This window comes from Populus nigra, chromosome 6 (assembly GCF_951802175.1).
Source record: "Populus nigra chromosome 6, ddPopNigr1.1, whole genome shotgun sequence".
NCBI lineage: Eukaryota > Viridiplantae > Streptophyta > Magnoliopsida > Malpighiales > Salicaceae > Populus > Populus nigra.
Window position 1 is genome coordinate 19,393,224 of NC_084857.1, and position 21,175 is coordinate 19,414,398.

Here is a 21,175-nt window from a genome sequence, read left to right on the forward strand (position 1 = left end):
TTTAAATTTTTTAAAAAACTAGAAATATTTTTATTTCATTTATTAAATTTACTTATAATAATAGCGTCCTTTCTATTACTAATTATTTTTCTTTAGAAATTATATATGGTTTTAATCGCTTTAACTCCTTAAAATGTGTTCTCTACATCTATTGATAAAAAATTCGTCCTGATGATAACAGAAAATCTTATGCAGTAAAGGCTATGCATGAGAAAAATGGCTGGGAAACCTTAGGGTTTGGTTATAATTCCTTGAATGATGAATACAAGAATGTAAGATCCCTTGTCGTCACAAAACTAGTAAATACCTTTCAAGTTTTCTCTCTAAGAACCAGTGTATGGAGAATAAACAACAAATCTGCTGGTTTCATGATTGGCGATGAATCTCAGCCAGCAGTTCACTTGGATGGTGGCCTTTACTGGCAAGACTGGCGATTTAAAGATCAAAGATGAGAAGTTGTTTGACTCGATTCTGCGTTTTGATCTGGCAACAGTGATATTCAGTGAGATATCCGGTGTTTGAGAAGAGAAGCAGATGGCTGTTCACTTATAAAACACGTGTGATAATTCTTAAATTAAGAGTGTTTTGTAATTATATATATATATATATATATATATATATATATTGATTATGGAGTATTAAATCATCATTTTAAAAAAATTGAAATTGGCTATATCAAAATCGAAACTTAACTACTAATGCGGCCATCTATGCTTAAAAGTAAAGGAAAAAAAAATATATTTTTTAAAGTTTCGCGGTTATAACCCCCAATTTTTCAATCTCCCATTATCGCGAGAGAAAAAAAATCAACTTCTTCGTCCTCGTAGCCGCTTGATCGATCGATTTCTGCTCTTCTTCTTCTTCCTCTCTTCACAGCCAGTGAAGGATTTCATTACAATGAACTTACAATTAAATCGGTCAGTTGTTCAAATTTCACTCTTTCGTTTACTTATTTTCACCCTTTTCTTCTTCGCGAATTTCGTGAAATTGAGAATCGCTGCGTTGAATTCTCTCTCTTTTTTGGTTTTTTTTAAGGTAATTGAAGAAGTGAGTGATGGCTCCGTCGAGAAAAAGAAGTGTAAATAAGCGGTATTCAAACATTGATGAAGTCTCACCTACCAAAAATGCTGCAGAGATTGCTAATAAAAGCAGGCCGCGGGTGAGTTTTTTGCTTCTTCTTTTTTGTTTATTTTGTAGACGATTTAAATTATTATTATCTTATCTATGATTTAATTAAGTGATGTATAAGTTAAGGTACTTGATTTGAATCAGTGACCAGATAGTGATTTCTTTTCTTTTCTCTCCTTTTTTCTTAAAAAATTATGTGCAGAAGAGGAAGTTATCTAAAATGTTAGGGCCACAATGGGGTAAGGAAGAACTAGAGCAGTTCTATAAGGCGTATCGGAAACATGGGAAAGATTGGGAGAAGGTTAGTTAGTGCATACCAGCGCCTGCTTGCCAACTTTGTTTGCTTTTCAGTTATGGTGGCATGTTCATTTTACTGGATTCAGTTTGCAAGGCTATATCGTATGAAAAGTAAAGTTTTGTGGGAGCAAGTGATCTGACATAATGTCTTTGGAATCAAGCCTACTGCTGACATTGATCATTGCATCATTACCTTACCATGTTCTTCTTTTCTTTCCCCCTTTTGTTTCCCAACATTGGGGATGATAGGTAGCTGCTGTGGTGCGGAACCGATCTGTGGGAATGGTAGAAGCCCTTTACACTATGAATAAGGTAAGTATTGAATTCAATATCCAACAAATATTTGATCTTGATTTGAAAACCTTCTAGATTTTTTACTGCATGAAATTTGCTTGATCATTTCTGTCTTGTTACATTGAAGTGATATTTTTACCATCTTTGTAACAGTGATTTTTGTCTTGTTACTGCGTGGCTCTCGTTTGTTGAAGTTGGTAATAGATATGTGCTGTATTTTCAGGCTTACTTATCTCTTCCAAAGGGCTTTGCTTCTGGTGCTGGACTAATTGCAATGATGACAGATCACTACTCTAATCTGGTAAGGTTGGGAAGGTTTTGTAGAATTCCATATGTATCTTAATTCTGGAGTGCACTTTTGGGTAATGCTCAAAATGGATGCCACATTATTCTATCCAAAATTCTGGGAGAGCAAATTGGTGATTGGAAGCCAGTCTAGCTTGTTGCAATCCATGAGCATTATAACACAACAACGATTCCGCTCCTTCCCTATCTGTTTCTTTAAATGTGCCGATTCTTTTCACTGGCCAATCACTCGGCTAAAATAAATTAGAACCCCTAGTTAAATGAGGCAAACTATTGACGTATAGATAATAAATGTAAAATAATAATTGAATAGAGGTCGAGGCATTTATTTGTTAAAGCATATACATACAAAATGGAGTTAGGGCGGATTTTAGAGCATAAAAATATTGAAGTTCTTTATTTAGTTTCATTCATATGATTACATGATTCATAATAAGGATGCTTTTAAGTTTGTTTTTTGGATATTGGTGATTGTCTCTTTGTTTAAGTTCATTGATATGTATAGTGAGACAATGAGGTAAATTTCTTTCTACATGTGCTATTTTTATCTATTATGATTTGAACCCTCATGCTTATGGACAGGGAGAGAGTGACAGTGAGCTAGAAAGCAATGGGGGCACAGGACCCTCTCAAAAGCCTCAGAAGCGGGCTCGGGTAACCAAAGGATCAGAGGCACCGCCAGTTCTAGATCTTTTACAGTCCCAGCCAGCTGCATCAAATTATGGCTGCTTATCATTGTTAAAGAAAAGACGCTCTGGTAGAAAGATCTCCCCCCCAGACTCCCTGTCTTTGTATACTTGCATGGATATAGTAGCTTACTACATATATATACACCGCTCTTTCTTTTCTTTTAATGGGTAGTGCTTATGACATTGTATCATCGTTTTTCCATGCTTGAAATTGGTGGCAAATTTATGTGTTCCTTTTCTTCGCACTCTGGCTTATTCATTTGTATGCTTGCTCATAAACTGCTTCTCCTTGAGACACATACACGTGCAATGAGAAAAGCATTCCATTATGAATGTGTTGTTTAGAGTTCATTTTGTCCACTTATTTGGATTTCTTTTAGGAAGCAAGCCTTGGGCCGTTGGGAAAAGGACTCCTCGTGTACCTGTTACATATTCCCATGATAAAGATAATGAGAAGTATGTTTCACCAATTTGGCAAGGTATGAAAGTAAAGGCTGATGCTGTTGATGATGATGTTGCTCATGAGATAGCATTGGCCTTGACTGAGGCTTCACAAAGAGGTGGATCTCCCCAAGTTTCTCAAACTCCTAAGAGAAAAACAAAGACACCCTCACCTGCTCAGCATGATGAACGAATGGTATTTCATTTATTTGGTGGCTTCTATTATGTTTTCTGATTGCTATATAATTTGTTAATTAATCGATTGTGGTATTCAGCATGCTGAATCAGAGATGATGAGTGCCAAGCTTTGTGGTAGTGAAATGGACGAGGCGGGTTGTGAATTAAGTTTAGGCAGCACAGATGCTTACGGTGGAGATTATGCAAGAGATAGAATCTTTTGGAAGGGAAGGAGATACCATGGAAGGAGGTCACTAGAAGTCGAAGAAAATTTAGACAATCATTTGGATGATGTAAGAGAAGCCTGCAGTGGGACAGAGGAAGGGCAGAAACTGGAAGCTGTTGAAGAAAAATTTGAAATGGAGGTTGCGTATTCAAAACTTGTGAGGTCCTCCAAGGGTTCAAGAAAGAGAAGTAAGAAGGTTCTGTTTGGGGAAGGTATGGTAGTGATTTTATCTAAACCAAGTTCCCCCGTCTGCTATCTGTTCTTCTTTCACTCTGATATCTAGGAAAGCTTTAATTTCCTTGAAAATGCCCATTCTGGCAGTTTTTAATCTTTCCTTTCTTTGGAATATCTCATAATTGTGCAGTTTTAGCTGTTTATTCATTAACTTCCATTAACATCAGCTGTATGAATTTTTGTAGTCTTCATTTGGTTGAGCAGATAGAAGCTGTATTATTATCTGGAAGATGTTAATCTGCAATAACATGTCATTGTACATAATAACTTTTTTGAAGATTGTGTAAAAACAGTCTTTATATTCTGGAAGCTACTGGAAATGGAACTAAGAAGAAAATTTCTGCTTTTGGCTGTAACATTATATGGGTTCAAGCCAGAAATGATGTCAAAGAAAGAAAGAAATTAGAAAATATATCATTTTGTGCGATCTCATATGGAAAGCAATACGGTGTCTTAAGATGATAATGAATCTCAAGGCATGTGGTCTCAAATCATGCATGCTTTAGCAGATATCCGCTCAATTATAATTCTATTTCAATCACAGATTCTGGTTTACTTCAGCAGATATCTATGAGAGCGTAATTGTTTCTAACTATAACTGTCTTTGACCAAACAAGTTTTGCATCAATTACTACCAAAAAAATTAAGCCTCGTTGCATCCTCCCACTGCAGAAAAATAGGAAAAAAATAAAATCTCAGGCTTTAATTGCTTTTCTATAGAAGTCAATGAGATGTTCTGCACTTGCATCCTTTTCATATTTCCTTGTTACGTGTATAATATCCACTCTTATTGGATATGATTTTGATTATTTTCCTGAGTATTATAGCAATTGCATCAATTTTTTAAGCTAAACCGTTATGCTTGGCATGTTATTTCCAGGGTGTACTGGGAGATACTTAATGTTTATTTGGGAATGCAAAACTGAATCAAAATGTCCTTTATGATAATACCATTAAATCCCATTCCTATATAACTTATCATTTCACCCTTACGCATATAATCAATGGCATCGTAATGAGGAAATGCAAATTTGGAACACTTAAAATACTGAGTGGTGCCATATGTTCAGAATAATAGGAAAACTTGAAGGAAACATATACATCAAACAGTGATAGTCCTTGAAAAGAGGTATATAAAAGAAATTTAGTGGGTGGGGGGGCATGGTCACCCTGTCTCTGTTCTAGGCCATTGCTTAAGTTCATGATGATCTATTTTTCTTTCTTTCTCTACTTTGATCGAGCTTCAATGTTGACCTACTACCCTCTTTTCTGTTGAATCATGCTATATCTGGCTTCATTTTTCTTGAATTCTCTGTGTAGTTGAAGACACCGACTTCGATGCCTTAGAAGCACTTGCTGATTTATCCTTGAGGTTGCCAGAAACATCTGTTGACACGGGTAAGACTCAAACATATTTTGTATAAGATATTTAAGTTTCTTCACGTGAAGTCTGACTGAAACAGATGCTCCCTGTTCTTGCTAGGCTGCCCCTTTTATTTTCATTTTTTTTTCTTTTAAGGTGCATATTCTTTGCTACAAGTGAAACTTGGATGTATTTTGAAGTTAGTTTGATGTTGCTACATGCAAATATTACATACTGACATATTGTAGCTAGCTAATACTATTTTGTTGAAGTTAGGACAAGGAATTTAATTGGATGATGTATCCTTATTGTTGGGTTACAGTTGTAATGGTCCAGAATGATATCAGTTTTCAGATTGCTTGGAAAATTTATGGGTTTGTGATATTTTAGTATAAGCCCAAAGCAATAGTCACAACACTCTGGCAAACAACACTGATTTACCATCCAAGAGATCAGGGTAATTTACTGGTTTACTCATGCATTATCTACCCATATATATATGTAATATATGCTTATAAGCTTGTATGCTGATACAGCAGCTAATTTCACAATCTGAAAATAAAAATGTTCGCCATTGATTTCTACATTTTTACTCAAATTTACAAATGCTTTGTTAGGTGTTCCTTTTTATGCTTTGTGATGTTTTCTTCATAAAAAACGAACTGACCAATCCTCAGACACAACTTTGTGGTGATTTTGACAATGCTTTTTTGCGTAGATAGTTATCATGCATTTCCTTCTTTGTTTCTTCCTTGCTGGCATTAGTAAATGCAAGGCAGGCAACAATACAAACGTGATTCTCTTGATCATAGATAAAAATTTTATGCATTAAAAATCAACTATTCAAACCTGCCAATAACAAAACTTGTTAATTATTTTGCAATCTCTTCAGTAAGATGCTCCTCCTCTCGCATTCATGCGGGGCCCTCATGTAGTAGCTCATTTGGCTCCACATGAATGTGAGAGGGATCATTAAATTACATGCAAAGAATAGCATCTCCCAGATTGTTTTAACGTGAAAACAAATATTCTTACAATTCTCAAGCTCTTTGAAATCTTTCTTTATTTTCCTTGTTGAATGGTTAAATGCACAGGATTACATTCTATGATATATCTCTGTTTTTGGTGAATTTCCGATCCAACTTTTTGTTATCATGTGTCAGGGCTGTCTGCTCTTGTTGAGGAAGAAAAGACCGGGATCGTTGCCAAGTCTAAGCTGAAAGGGAATCGTTCTTCTCCTGGTGTAAAACCTATCTCCTTCAAGAACACTAAACACGGAAAAGTATTCACTCATAACGTTACTTCTATTCCAGAAGCAAAGGAAGCACCCTATCAGATCAGTCCTGTGATGCGGAAAAGAAGACAAAAGCCCTCGCCATCTAAAGTAAGGATCTTTGTAACCATAGCTGATGCTATTTTTCTTGTTTTTACTTTACTTGCTAGAATTTTTATACTTCATGAGTTTACCAATCTGCAAGTTGCTTACAACTTGCAGATTTCAGAAAATGAAAAGCATGCTGATTCTCATCTGGGTGAATCTCAAAAGGTTGAGGTGTGTAATTCTTTTCCATTTTAATCAGCAACTGCTATGAGTTATTTCAATGCTTCATGCTATGGATTTCAATCTTTTGGATAATAACATTATGCATCTGGCACCCTGACATAATGTTCTTGTGACAAATTCAACCCATTTATAGAGGATGTGTATTTTGCAATTTATGAATCTGGAACCTGCATTCAGTTCTGAAGTTTTATCATGACTTGTATTATTATAGTTGTACTGTAATTATTTGGATTATTCTTGTAGACAATATTGTTATAATTGTTGCTGCTGCTACTTTGTTATTTGTACTTATTCTTTCAGTAACGGAAGTGACACTCAGCATGTGTGTCTTAAATTAGGGACCTTACTTCTGCTAGGTTGTACCAAAACTATTAGTGGAACAAGGAGAGCACTAAGAATTGCATTTTACGCACTTATCTTCCTACTTGCTTATCTATATTTATTTGTAGGAGGAAATCCATTAGAATAGATAATCATCACCTTTTCAAAAAAATATTATGTCAGTGGTTGTCAATAATTAATTTTCTGTCTTTCACCTGGGCTCTTATTTTTTGCAATTGATAATTGGAAAACTGGATACTGGTTCTTTGTTTTTTATGGCTCCCTATAGTTATCATTGTATTCATGTTGTATCTCACAACAATCATATGTTTATAATGCATCTTGGAGGGACCTTTTAAGTTTTAAGGGTGGTCCTTTCCGTTTCTTTTCATTTCTTTCTTTCTTCCTTTTTTTTTTCCTGCTGTGTGTAAGTACTGATTTTGGATTACAAATATCATTTGATGCAACGTATAGAGAAGATAAAATTAGGGTTCTCAAACCTTAAGCTTACAGACCTAACTGTAGAGAATTCTCTAGTATTTTTATTAAATCTGAATAATAGTACGAATCTCCATAAAATAAACTAGAAATTCTTATTTATATTAGTCCTAAAATTCTTTATAGAAAAAGATTCATAATTAAAACTTGCCTAATTAATAGACTTAATCTAGCATTAAGATTTTTAAATAGTAAAATACTAATTAAATCAAAATTTCTAAGCTAAGTAGGAAACAAATGAGTAAAATCCAAAATTAATTAGGAAAATAATTAAAATAGAAAAAACTTAGGCTTCATATCAAATGCTTTCGGGTTTCTTTGTGGACTTCTTTTTAGGCTTGGCCTTGTCAATCTGATCCATAAACTCTTGAGATAATTGTTTTACATCAGTTTCCTCCATTTGAGAAAAACTTGTCCTTTGAGTTAAGTTCAGTATCTTGTAGATACCATATTTCTTCATCTTCAGCTTATTATAGGTGCTTACTGAAAACCTCTTATTGCGTAAGAAAATCATGACCACATCTCCTCTTTGAAACAATTTAACTCGTTTATGCTTGTCTAATGTGTTCTTATTTCTGGAAGCTAATTCTTCCAGTTTCCTCGTGATCTCTTGATCCACAGCTTGTACCTGTTCAACTAAATTTTCTGGTGACTTACTAAACCCAACAACTTTGGATAGTAAATGTAGATCAAGTACATAATTTGGAGGTTTCATGTACACAATCTGAAATTGTGTCTTGCTAGTAGCACTATGCTTGGAATTGTTATAAGCAAACTTTGCATGAGTCAATGCAACGTCCCACTTTTTAGGCTTTTCTCCACAAACACTATGAATTAGATTGCCTAAAGTTCTGCTTAGAGACTTTGTTTGGCCATTAGTTTGTGGATGAGTAGGTACAACTAAACTTTAAAGAGGAATTAAACATCTTCCACAAAGGTAGTCATAAGTGACCAAGGAACCTAATATATCTACAAGACGTGATGGATTTTGGAACACCATGCAACCTCACTATTTGAAGCAGTGTATAGCGAAGAAAAAACTAAGGTTCTGAAGCCCTAAGATTACATGCCAAACTGTAAAGAAAACTAAAGAAAATTCTCTGGTATTCTATTGAATATGAATAATAGTCTTTTTTCTCCATAAAATAAACTAGACATTCTTGTTTATATTAGTCCTAAATCCATTATAAGAAAGGATTTCTAATTAAAACTTACCTAATTAATAGAATCCATCTATCATTAGGATTCTTAAATAGTAAAATATTAAGATTAGAAGTTCTAAGCTAAGTAGAAAACAAATAATTAAAATCCAAAATTAACTAGAAAAATAATTAAAACACAAAAACAATTACTTCATGCTTGACCTCGTCAATTTGGTCCGTAAACTCTTCGGATAATTATTCTATGTTAGTCTCCTCCACTTGAGAAAAACTTGTCCTCGAGTTATCCGTTAGAAATCAAACCATTCCACTCCAAATAAACAACTACTTTTAATATAATATTGTAGCTATCTTATTCACAAAGTAGCATATCTTTGACATGTGAACTTTAAAATTTAATTTATAGTGCGTGTATAACAAAGGAAAATCAATATTTGATGTTATACTCTGTTTCTATGAAGTCTACTTGTAGTTCTTTCCTACATTTTTCTACTTCAAACTTGAGTTCATCATCATCTATGTCCTCCAATACTGTGACCGTTGTATTTAAAAGAACACTAAAATAATATTCCATAATATCTCCAGAAGACTTGTCATAAATTATTAAGTCCTTCATTCATGTCCTTGTTTGCAAGATCTTCACCATTATATAAATCCTCTTCATCATCTCCATCAGGTTCGAATAAAACATCTGTCATTGAAAGGTTCTTGCTCATACTGACATTCAATCACATTGATCGATTTTTTTCTCTCTGGTTATGGTTGTTTGTCTTGATCTGACAAAGTCCCACAACCACCATTAAGTATATTTTCACCAACACCTTTTACATAGACAAGTGATCGTCCAAGTGGAATTTTAGACTAAGATAAGTTTCTAAGCATGTTTTTCTTTTCTTTGCGATTCCTGGTTGTGCCTCCCATTAGCCAAAATAGATATTCTCTATTAGATGAATACCTGTAATTATACTAACCACAGGGATTTTCGTGAACCGGTCCAATGACAGGTTGGTCGCAGGCTTCATCCTCGTTGTGTGCCTCTCTTCTTTCCCGGTTCCTGTTTGTGCACAACCCTAGTGTCTTAACTGTGGTTATAAGTTCATAAAATCTAGTATTGATGTTGCAAAACCCAGTTTGCGTTCACCCTTTAAAGCTGCTATCGCTATTGAATAACGATCTAGCTAATCCTAGACAACCTGCATCCCCTTATCACCATCACGAGAATGGTTGCCACCAACTACTCCATGATTCTTTTCATGGTTCACCATTGATTTGGATGTTGACTTGCTCTGATACCTCATGACGCAGCGTATAACGAAGATAAAACTAGGGTTTTCAAACCTTATGGTAATATATTGAACTGTAGAAAAATCTAGAGAAAACTCTTTGGTATTTTATTAAATATGAATAATAGTCTTTTTTTTTTCCATAAAATAAATTGGATATCCTTATTTATATTAGTTCTAAATCCTTTATAGAAAAAGATTTTTAATTAAAACTTACCTAATTAATAAAATCCATCTAGCACTAGGATTCTTAAATAGTAAAATACTAATTAAATTAAAAGTTTGAAGCTAAGCAGAAAAGAAATAATTAAAATTCAAAATTAACTAGAAAAATAATTAAAACAGGAAAATAATTAAAGCATTAAAACAGTAACTCAGGCTTGACCTTGTTAATTTGGTCCATAAACTCTTGGTATAATTGTTTTACGTCACTATCTCTTGAAAAAATAGCCTAGCCACATTGATCGTATCCATAGTCTTTTTGCAAAGTATAAAGTGTGTCATCTTTGAATATCTGTCCACAACATCAAAAATGTAATTCATTCTTGTTGAGTTTGTGGAATACTTAACACGAAATTCATGGAAATATTTTCCCAGATATGTTCAGGTATAGGTAAAGGCATGTATAAACCAATGTTTTGTGATTTCCCTTTAGCTATTTGACAAGTAAATTGGCATTGAATAAATTTATTTACATCACACTTGAGTTGAGGCCAATAATACTTATCCTCCAAAGCTGATATTGTTTTGTCTCTTTCTTTATGACCTTTTAATCCGCCACCATGCAAGTCTTGAATCAATTTCTTGTTTAGGGATTTGCGATGGATACACAATCGATTGCCTTTCATTAAGTAACCATTATGTATATGGAAATATGCATAAGCTTAGAACACTTTTCTCATATCATCTAAAAACTAACATCTTTAGCTTACAACTCTTTAAGACACTCAAAACCCAAAATATTGCTATGAAAAGTGATTGGTCAAGCAATTCGTCTACTCAATGTATCAGTTACTTTGTTCTAAACTTTGGCTTTGTGTGTTAGACTAAAACTAAACTTTTGAAGGATGTAATCCACCTGGCCATCATATTTGTACTAGTTTTCTTCTGAATATTTAGAGTTTTCAAAGCTTCATGATTTGAATATAAGATAAAATCTGTATTGATCAAATAATGCATTGAAATTTTCAAAGTCTTTACCACAATATAAAGTTCTTTATTCATTCAACTTTTCACTAAAAAAGGCTATAAGACAATTCTCCTGGGAAAGAACTTCGCCAATACCCACTTCACAAGTATCACATTCAACCTCAAACAACTTGTCAAAGTTGGGTAAATCAAGCACTAGAGCATTGTATAACTTCTTCTTTATCAAGGCAAAACTTTGTTCTTCTTCCTCACCCTACTTAAATTTCCCCTTCTTTAAACATTTAGTGATTGGTGCCACAATACTACCAAAATTCTTAATAAATCTCCTATAGAAAGTAGTCAAGCCATTAAAACTTTAAACATCACTAACTGTCTTGGGCATGGGCCAATCATGAAGTTCCCTCCATCACTTTCTCCTCATCAACTTCAACTCCATCAGTTTCTACTAGAAAACCCAAGAATAACAACTTTCTGGTCATGAAGCTACACTTATTCAGATTCATATACAAGTTGTTTTTCAACAACACCTTTAGAACACTCAAGTGCTTAATATGGTATACTTCATTATGACTAAACACAAGGATATCATCAAAATAAACCACAACGAATTTATTTATGAAAGGTCACAAAACCTTATTCATTAGCTGTATGAATGTGCTCGATGCATTTATTAACCCAAATAACATGACTAACCACTCATACAACTTATCTTTTGTCTTGAAAGCCGTTTCCACTCATCCCCTAGTCGAATCCAAATCTGATAGTACCAACTTCTCAAGTCAATCCTTGAAAAGACTGTTGCACCACACAACTGATTTAGCATGTCATTCAATTGTGGAATTGAAAACTTGTATCGCACAATGATTTTGTTGATGGCATGACTATCAACATATATACGCCAACTACCATCATTCTTTGATGATAGTAAAACAAGGATAGCACATGGACTTAAGCTCTCTTGAATCAACCATTTCTTCAACAATTATTCTATTTTCTCCCCTAAGATCTCCCCTTTTTTTGGCTTATTCTGTAACGAGGCAAATTTAGAAGACTAGCCCTTGATATCAAGTCAATCCGGTGTTGGATATCACACATAGAAGGTAACTCATCTGGTAGCTCATTTGGAATAATTTCCTAAAACTGCTGCAATAGAGACTTAATAGCTTTAGGTACCTCTATTGCCTTATTAGTTTCTTCGGACAACATGGACTTCACAATTAAAGCATGTACTTCTTCATCTCCTTAATTTCTAACAGATTGGGTAATAGTAAGGAATGCTTTTCCTCTCGAGCTTTTGGTTGGGAATTCCTCTTTAGAGGCATCAAAATAAAATTAACTTTATCCTTAGCAAACCTATAGATGTTTCCTCGCCCCCCATGCCATGTATTTACTTCATATTGTCATAGCCTACCAAACAACAAGTTACAAGTATTTATGTCAATTACATCACAATAAACTTCATCCCTATACTTGCCTATGAAAAAAAGAACTTTTAATCTTTCAATTGTTGTTACTTTTGGTGCCTCTTTAATCCAACCTAATGTTTAAGGTTCAGCATGTTACTCCATATTCAAACCCAATTTAACAACGGTTTCTCTACCAATAATATTCTTGCAGCTACCGCTATTAGTAATAAGGTAAAAAATTTGTTGGTTTACCGTGCACCCGGTATGAAAAAGCTTGTGATGTCATGTCTCATCAACTTTTGGTGTCACTAATAATCGTCTCACCATATACGTCTGACTAACATGCTCACTCTCACCATCAAATTCACAACATTCCTTTGGATACAATTTTGTACATTTTGTACACTTTTCGTCCTCATGTTCAACCACGCTCACGAGCCTCCTTTGAGGAGATACAATGGATCTATGCCTTTTCAGATTGCATCTATAACACTTTATTGAAGGCGGCTTGGCATAAGGATTGTCTCTCTTCTGGTTATAGCTTGCTTGGATGGATTGATTGTCTATGGCAGTTTACTCTTCTCAACAGGTGTAAATTAAGGCTCTATGGTAGGAACCCTAATTTGATGATCAAATCTCGTATTGGTTCTATCCTACATCAACATCTTTGCCCTTAAAAGCCATATTTCGTGCATCAATAACATTTAGCAGCATCTAAAGCTCGATTCTATCTCTAATGGCAAGTTTCAATCCTTTTACATATCTAGCAACCCATTGCCCATCAGTTTCACGCAAATTATTTCGCTCAGCTTGGTGTAAAAATTTCGTTGTATGTTCATGCACAGTTTAGGAACTTTGGGAATACCTCTGATACTTATGGAACAGAAGCTGATCAAGGGGCAAAAATCTACCTCTCAACAATTGCATCATCCGCTTCCAAGTTTCAATAGGTCTTTTACCCTCTCGCCTGTAATAGCTTATCCCACCAAACTAAGGCCATATGTTTCAATTTAAACCCAATAGTTTTTACCATTTCTCGAATATGAAATTCAATTATACTCATAAAATCAATCACACTCAGCTAACCAATCAAATAACTCCTAAATCACCAAAAAAAATAAAAAAAATTATACAAAAGTCTTGATAATACCTATTATTTCTAGCAACCTTACCTCGATCTTCATCAGATCCGTATTCATATTGACCACAAGGATTTGCACAAGCTGATTTAGGGATAGGTTGGTTGCAGGCGTCATCCCTGACGCATGCCTTTTTTCTCCCTCAATTCTTGTTTGCATGCAACCATACTGCCTCAAGCTTGATTGTAAGGTCACCAAATCTAGTGTTGATGTCACCAAATCGCTTGTGAATGACAATCTAACTGATCCCAAATAGCCTTCATCCCTTAATCACCGTCACAAAAATTGTTGTGCTCCACAATTCTCTTCTCGGTTTGCCATTAATTTGAATGTTGAACCACTCTGATGTCACCTGACGCAGCGTATAGTGAAGATAAAATTAAGGTTCTTAAGCCTTAAAGGTTACAAATCTAACTTTAGAGAAAGCTAGAGAAAATTGTTAAGTATCTTTATTAAATCTGAATCATAATCTAAATCTCCATAAAATAAATTAGACATCTCTATTTATATTAGTCCTAAAATCCTTTACGAAAAATGATTCTTAATTAAATTTCATCTAATTAATAGAATTCATATAGCATTAGGATTACTAAATAGTAAAATACTAATTAAATTAAAATTCTTAAGTTAATAGGAAACAAATAATTAAAATCCAAAATTAACTAGAAAAATAATTAAAATAGAAAAACAACAACTTTAGGCATCATATTAGATGCTTTTGAGTTTCTTTGCAGACTTTTTTTCAGGCTTGACTTGTCAATCTAGTCTATAAACTCTTAGGATAATTGTTCTACATCACCGTTCATCCATAGTGTTGATCCTCTGTTATATTAGTCTGCATTTTGATTGCGTCGGTAACTTTTATCTGCCGAATTTCACTTAAGTTCACTATCAATGTGCTTTCTACATAGAAACTTTTATTTCTAGGACCTATTAAATGATGTTATTCTTATAACTCTGTGCTCTGTTGTAGGTTACAAAAGATGATGATAACTTTGTGAGTAAAGGAAAATGCTCGCAGGATGCCCCATACTTTAAAGAAGGGAAATTGATGAAACCTGCAGAACGTACTTCTTCTAGTAATAATCATGGAAGGGAATTGAATGATTTTGCTCCAACTACCATCCGGGTTTTATCTGCCAACCAATTCAACTTGCCTACTAAAGTGAGGAGTAGCCGTAAGCTAAACACTCCGAAGCTCTTGGTCGAGAAAGATTACAAGTCTTCAGAGAATATTGTAAATAGCCAATCTAATACTGTCATTCCTTCATTCCAGGACAGAGTTCCTAGTCTTAAGGTTAGATATGTGCTAATTATTTACATATCCATGAGTTAACTTCCTGAATATCTAGTTATCTTTTTCATATGTATATTTCATAATTGCAGGGAAAGCTTTCTAATTGCCTTTCCCGGTATCTAGTCCGAAGATGGTGTGTTTTTGAATGGTTCAATAGTGCAATAGATTATCCATGGTTTGCTAAAAGGGAATTTGTTGAATACCTGGAGCATGTTGGATTGGCTCATATCCCAAGACTAACTCGTGTTGAATGGGGTGTCATTCGGAGGTCTGTGGCTTCCAATTTTATCTTGCATGTGTGTTCGATGCTATCTTTGACATATACTTGAAGTCTTAGCTAGATAATTTGATTTGGATTATCTCATCAATGCAGTTCCCTTGGTAAACCACGAAGATTTTCAGAGCAATTTTTGAAGGAAGAGAAAGAGAAGCTTTACCAATATCGAGAATCTGTTAGAGAACATTATGCAGAACTTCGTGCTGGAACTAGGGATGGACTACCAACTGATTTAGCCCGACCTTTATCAGTTGGTCAACGCATTCTTGCTCTTCATCCAAGGACAAGTGAGATTCATGATGGAAGTATATTAACTGTTGATCATAGTCGCTGCTGTGTTCAGTTTGACCGACCTGAACTAGGGGTTGAATTTGTCATGGTAAGTTATTTGTCTTTATTGAGTTGTTTTATGAAAATAAGACATTTTCATTTGATGATTGACTTTCAGTATGCTTGTGCTTTATAGTTTGTTGAATTGCACCTGGTAAACTAAATTGTGGTAAGTTTATCTTGCAGTTACGGTGAATATGATCTAAATATAAGTAACTAGCAGTGATAGTTCACAAACTAAGGATATTGGATCTGTTTTTCTTACCAAAGTTAAAATTTTTCTTTTTTTCCTTGCAATTCACGAACTAAGAATCTAATTTCAAAATACAGAAAAATTAGGCAAGGCAAATGAACTCTAAAAACTGTTTTCTTCCACTGTGTCTTAATCTGCAAGGAGATAGCTTACCATCAGCAGTGAACAGCACCGATGCATTTAAGTTTTAATAATCTTCTACACAACCACAAGTTTTAATACACTTCTACACAACCGCTTATTATACTTGAAACATCACCTTCACATGTCAGTGACTTGGATACATGAATATCAAGCTGGTTGTGTATTCTGGATGCTTACAATTGTTCCAGTAAGTAGGTGTTAGAAAATGTAGTGAATATACTTTTCCAACATATGAAGTGAGTTTACTTTCCAACATAGATTGTGACTTTAGGACATGCTGCAAATATCTTTTATGCCCTCCGTTCACTTTGTTTTGCATTCAAGAGCCAATAGTCCAATTTATCTTATTTCAGCTCTTCAATCAGTATATTTATCCTGTTTCAAGTCTTCTTTTTTACTGCAGGATGTCCATTGCATGCCTTTGAATCCATTGGAAAACATGCCTGCATCTATGATTGGGCACAATATTGCCTTGAATAGATACATTAAGAACTTAAATGAGCTCAAAATCAATGTGCAACCAGCAGAGAAGATGGAAGAATTCAAATTTTCACCATGTGAGAACCTGGAGGGTGCCAGTGCTCTTCCACATACTTCCCCATTGACTTATCCTTGTAGTGATTTATTACAGCAGCCAAAGGTGCGCAGTCCTTGGAATTTAAATTCAGCCATATGCTTATCACATTTGATCAGTTTTGAAGTCTTCCTAAATGTTAGATGTGCTAAGCAATTAAAATCTGTTTTCTGCTGAAAAATGGAGGATCTTTTTGCATTTAAACTGCAGCGCGGTTTTTTATATTGGCTCTATATTCATGAAGGGCACAGTTCACTACTGAGACAAGCCACCTCTTGTATGTTCTGTCAAATTTCTGAGTAATTGCCTAAGAGTACTTAGTGTGGGGTCATGTTGTCAATGGTTTTATTCACGTAGTAACTTATGCTTTGGGGTTTAAATGTTTAACTAAGCCTCATATGGATGTTCTTGAGAGTTTTCATGTCAGATGATAAAACACATTTAGGATCTAATATGGCACTTTGTAGGGATATTTTATGTTTCAACTAGTTTAATGAGATTCAAGAACATTGCCTAATCTTTTTTTGGTAATGGATGAACTAAAATAGTATCCATTGAATTTTTAATTGGATCGTCCTTATTGAAGTTCTGCTATATCAACCGTGAATAACTCCACAGCCTTGTGGTTCCATCGATGTTGCCAAGTATTTCGTGTAAATATTATGTCACTATTCATTTATCTAAGAAGAATTGTCTTTACCAGGGGGGTTTGTTAGGTTCTAACACACAAGTCAATATTGGAGGTGAAACTGTTGGTGCCCAGCCTTTTTGTGCACAGATCCAAGCTAAGGAAGCTGATATCCATGCTCTTTCTGAATTAACTCGAGCTCTTGACAAAAAGGTTGTATTTCATATTGCTAATTATGCCTAAACTGTTTCTGTTTTCACTTTGATATATTTCACTAGTTTACTAAATCAAGGATTGATGCATCACCTGTGATGATCTCTTTACATTTATGGGCTCTCGATTTCATATTTAGTGTTATATACCATTATTTGCATAACTACACGTTTCATATACGTTGAGTACTATTTAAATTAGCTTCGCATCGGTTAATCATTAATGTAGAAAGTTTATTCTTTATGTTTCACATGGTATCTGCTCTTTTCACTCGTATAGAAAACCTTTTGAATGATTCTGATGACACTGGTGTTTGAAAAAAAAGCTGATGGATATTTAAATGTGCAGGAGGCTGTCGTGTCTGAGTTGAAGCACATGAATGATGAGGTGCTGGAAAGCCAAAAACATGGAGATTACTCTCTCAAGGATTCGGAAGTTTTTAAAAAGCACTATGCTGCAGTACTCCTACAGTTAAATGAGGTCAATGAGCTGGTATGAGACATGGACAATTTGCAGATTCAATTCCTTTCTTTATCATGCAAGCACCAATTGCTTGTCTTTCTTCATGCAGGTTTCTTCTGCTCTCTTTTGCTTGAGGGAACGTAACACATACCAAGGGAACATCCCTCATGTGTTGCTGAAGCCTGGAACCAATATAGATGAGCCAGCATGCCATAGCAGCTCCTTCGATTCTTCTACGGATGATACTCAAGAATCTGGATCTCATGTGGTGGAAATTGTTGAAAGTTCAAGAACGAAAGCCCAGACAATGGTTGATGCAGCTATGCAGGTATGAGAAACAATTCTCCTGCATCTGTCAGCAAATTTTGCTATTTTATAGACCGATATTAATCTTCCACCAATTGTATTTCTCTTTCTAAGGGGACCATATAGTTAGAACTCTATGCTCATATGTTGTCTGGAAGAAAAATTAGGGCTATTAGCGTTACTTTGACGGTGAGCCCTGCATTGTAGTCAACTGTTTATACTGTATCTTTTATGACCTTAACTATTTCAGGCAATGTTATCCTTGAAGAAGGAAGGAAGCAGCATTGATAGTATTGAGGACGCTATAGATTTTGTAAATAATAAGCTTTCAGCAGATGATTTAAGTGTGCCAGCCATTAGATCTTCTATCCCTGCAATTTCAGCTCAAGGTACTCTGGCTTCTCAGGATCAATTAAGTTCCTGTGCAGCAAATCCAGAGGCAATTAACGATGCACCTGATGCAAAGTTTAACAATTTGTCCACCCAAATTGAAGTACAAATCCCTACAGAGCTTATTTCACACTGTGTAGCTACTTTACTAATGATTCAGGCAAGTATTAGGATATTTAATATACTTTCCTTTTCTCCTACAAAAATAGTATGTCTCATTGATTGTTGTTGAGAACAATCCCTAATTGTCTTGAGAAAACAAATTGCAGAGATGTACAGAAAGACAATTTCCACCGAGTGACGTCGCCGTGGTGCTGGATTCTGCAGTTACAAGTTTGAAGCCATGTTGTTCAACAAACCTTCCCGTTTATGCAGAGATACAGAAATGCATGGGCATTATTAGGAATCAGATATTAGCACTGATACCTACGTAGCTCAAAGTCATTTTTTTTTTTTTTACAATATCTGAGTAAAATCTGTGATAATCAGAAGTGTTTTGCCCTCGATCATTTCTTAATCCCTTTTTTCAATTTCAAACAGAAATCAAATACATGTGCTGAAGAACTCGGTGGTGGTTCTATGCTCGCTATAAGCTCAATAGTCTTGTCGTTCATTGCATAATGTATTTTTTTTAATTAACATGAGTTTTCAGGTCAGCGCGAATCTTGATTAATTCTACAGGTCTTGAAATTAACGACAATGTAAGTCTTTAATGATCCTGAAAGGACCTGAACTCGTGACCATTAGAGAATAAATCCAAGACCTGACCAATTGAGCTATCTCTCAAGATTGATTGCATAATATTTCTTGATTTTACGGGTTAAGGCTTTCTTCAACTATTTACTAACATATTTAAAATGCTTTGGTAATGTAATTCAAAATGAAAAAAGGATAAAAGAAAAGCATTAAAAAGGGATGATAATCTTAATTAAATAATATTTTTATCGGTCTTGATGTGGGATTAATATGGTAAATTTATAAAATAATATATTAAAAAAACATGTAGATTTTATTTGATATGTAAAAATTGTATAAAAGAGGTCTTTGTTAAATATAACTTTAATAATTCCTCGTGTGGTGTTCTTATATTGCTAAAGTTCTTATATTGCAAAAAAAAATAATAATGTAACGTGATTGTTGCTTTCAGAGCATTTTGTTTTGGTATAAAACTATCATTTTCAATTTTATTTTTTGTCATTTTTCATCATGTTTTTAATAATTTATTTATAATTTATTAACTTTAAAATCACCTTGATTTTTCTTTAGTAGTTCAAAGAATACTTATTTTTAATTTTTTTAAAATATAATTTTTGAAAAAAAAATATAAAATAATGATAATTTGTAATCAATAATTAGATAATATTTGTATAATCACAATATATATATATATATATATATATATATATATATATAATATGTTTATTGTTTTGAGAAAAAATAAAGAATACATTGATAATATTTTTTATTAATAATGTATAAATTGATTTATTGATTAAGTAATATCTTAATTAATTAATAAACTTTCATGCTCCTAAGAAAAATACTTGAGCATGTTATTTAACAGTTCATGGTAGTTGATATTTTATTCATGATGATAAAAATAAAAAAACTAATGTACTTTTAAAATATGATTGCTCATTTTTATTAGGTTTCTTCAATTTCTTTGTTATAAATTAAATGGATAATTTACACAAACACGCATGTACTTTGTAAAATTAGGTATTAAAATTAACTAATTTAATAATTTTTAGTGAAGCCATTACATTTAGTTAATATGAACATAAAAATGTGTTAAAAAAATTTAAAAAGTGAAAAATTTGTTGTTTTAGTATTAAAACAATAATAACATCTAAGGAATGTGAATTAAGTATTTCACTAATAATAACAAATATTGCAATTGAATCAATTAAACATAATTAACAAACAGTGTAATGTAATTAAAGTGCTTAAAGTAAAGAGTATAGAAATGAAAATTGCAAACTCAGTTTTTAATGTGATTCAACAAGTTTACATCCATACCTCAAGCACTAAATCGATTTTGAGTATTGTATTCTTTACTAATCAAAGCCAAAGATTATAATGTCCCCGGTGAATTCTCACCAAGATCTTTTTCACCACTTGAAGAAATACTCTATTTAATATTCTTCACCTTAGGGATAATGACATAGAGTTTTTTACTTAAATTTTTGAAGGATCACAAATATTTGAAATGTAACAACACTCTCATAAAGAGTAGATAATACAATTGAAAGTTCTAATATCTCTATGTCTCACAAGATAGCACTTAATGAATTGAAAAGTGTTCAAGTGTTGTGAGAATGAGAACGTATACTCTTATGCAAGATAATAAAGGTTTTAATGCACAAATATGAGTATAATTAGGGATTAATGATTTTGAAGTGTTTTTGCTTTTAAGATAGCTTATATATGATATATAGTTTGATTCTTTATGTAATCATGTGTGTGTGTGTATAAAATAGTTGTTTTATAATCGTTATTGTTCTTCTGATAGATAAAATGGTCGATCAGTTTATGTTGGTTAGGATGATTGATCGACTAGTTTCTATGGATTTCTAGATGTTCATTCTTGATGAATAAGCGGTTGACCGGTTCACTTGGTATAACT

General features: G+C 33.7%; 1 protein-coding gene across 2 annotated transcripts; it reads left to right on the top strand.

The window, feature by feature from the left end:
* The first annotated feature begins 677 nt into the window (after window positions 1–677).
* LOC133697424 (protein ALWAYS EARLY 3) lies at window positions 678–19,205 on the top strand. Of its 2 annotated transcripts, XM_062119957.1 has the most exons (20): window positions 679–917; window positions 1,036–1,159; window positions 1,331–1,429; window positions 1,675–1,737; window positions 1,943–2,020; window positions 2,608–2,782; window positions 3,095–3,351; window positions 3,431–3,770; window positions 5,113–5,190; window positions 6,319–6,539; window positions 6,651–6,707; window positions 14,649–14,972; window positions 15,062–15,240; window positions 15,346–15,628; window positions 16,380–16,616; window positions 17,254–17,391; window positions 17,740–17,883; window positions 17,963–18,181; window positions 18,410–18,709; window positions 18,819–19,205. In XM_062119957.1, the coding sequence occupies exons 2-20, from the start codon at window positions 1,055–1,057 to the stop codon at window positions 18,981–18,983; spliced, it is 3,462 nt and encodes a 1,153-aa protein (XP_061975941.1). In that variant the 5' UTR covers window positions 679–917; window positions 1,036–1,054; the 3' UTR covers window positions 18,984–19,205. The 2 variants fall into 2 exon arrangements, with proteins under 2 accessions (XP_061975942.1, XP_061975941.1); XM_062119958.1 differs by lacking the exon at window positions 6,651–6,707 and having other exon boundaries at window positions 678–917.
* The last annotated feature ends 1,970 nt before the right edge of the window (window positions 19,206–21,175 follow it).

Coding starts and splice junctions, on each gene's coding strand:
- LOC133697424 (XM_062119957.1), top strand. CDS start 1,055: ATGGCTCCGTCGAGAAAAAGAAGTGTAAATAAGCGGTATTCAAACATT. Junction 1,430..1,674: donor ATGGGAAAGATTGGGAGAAG/GTTAGTTAGTGC, acceptor TGGGGATGATAG/GTAGCTGCTGTGGTGCGGAA. Junction 14,973..15,061: donor ACAGAGTTCCTAGTCTTAAG/GTTAGATATGTG, acceptor TCATAATTGCAG/GGAAAGCTTTCTAATTGCCT.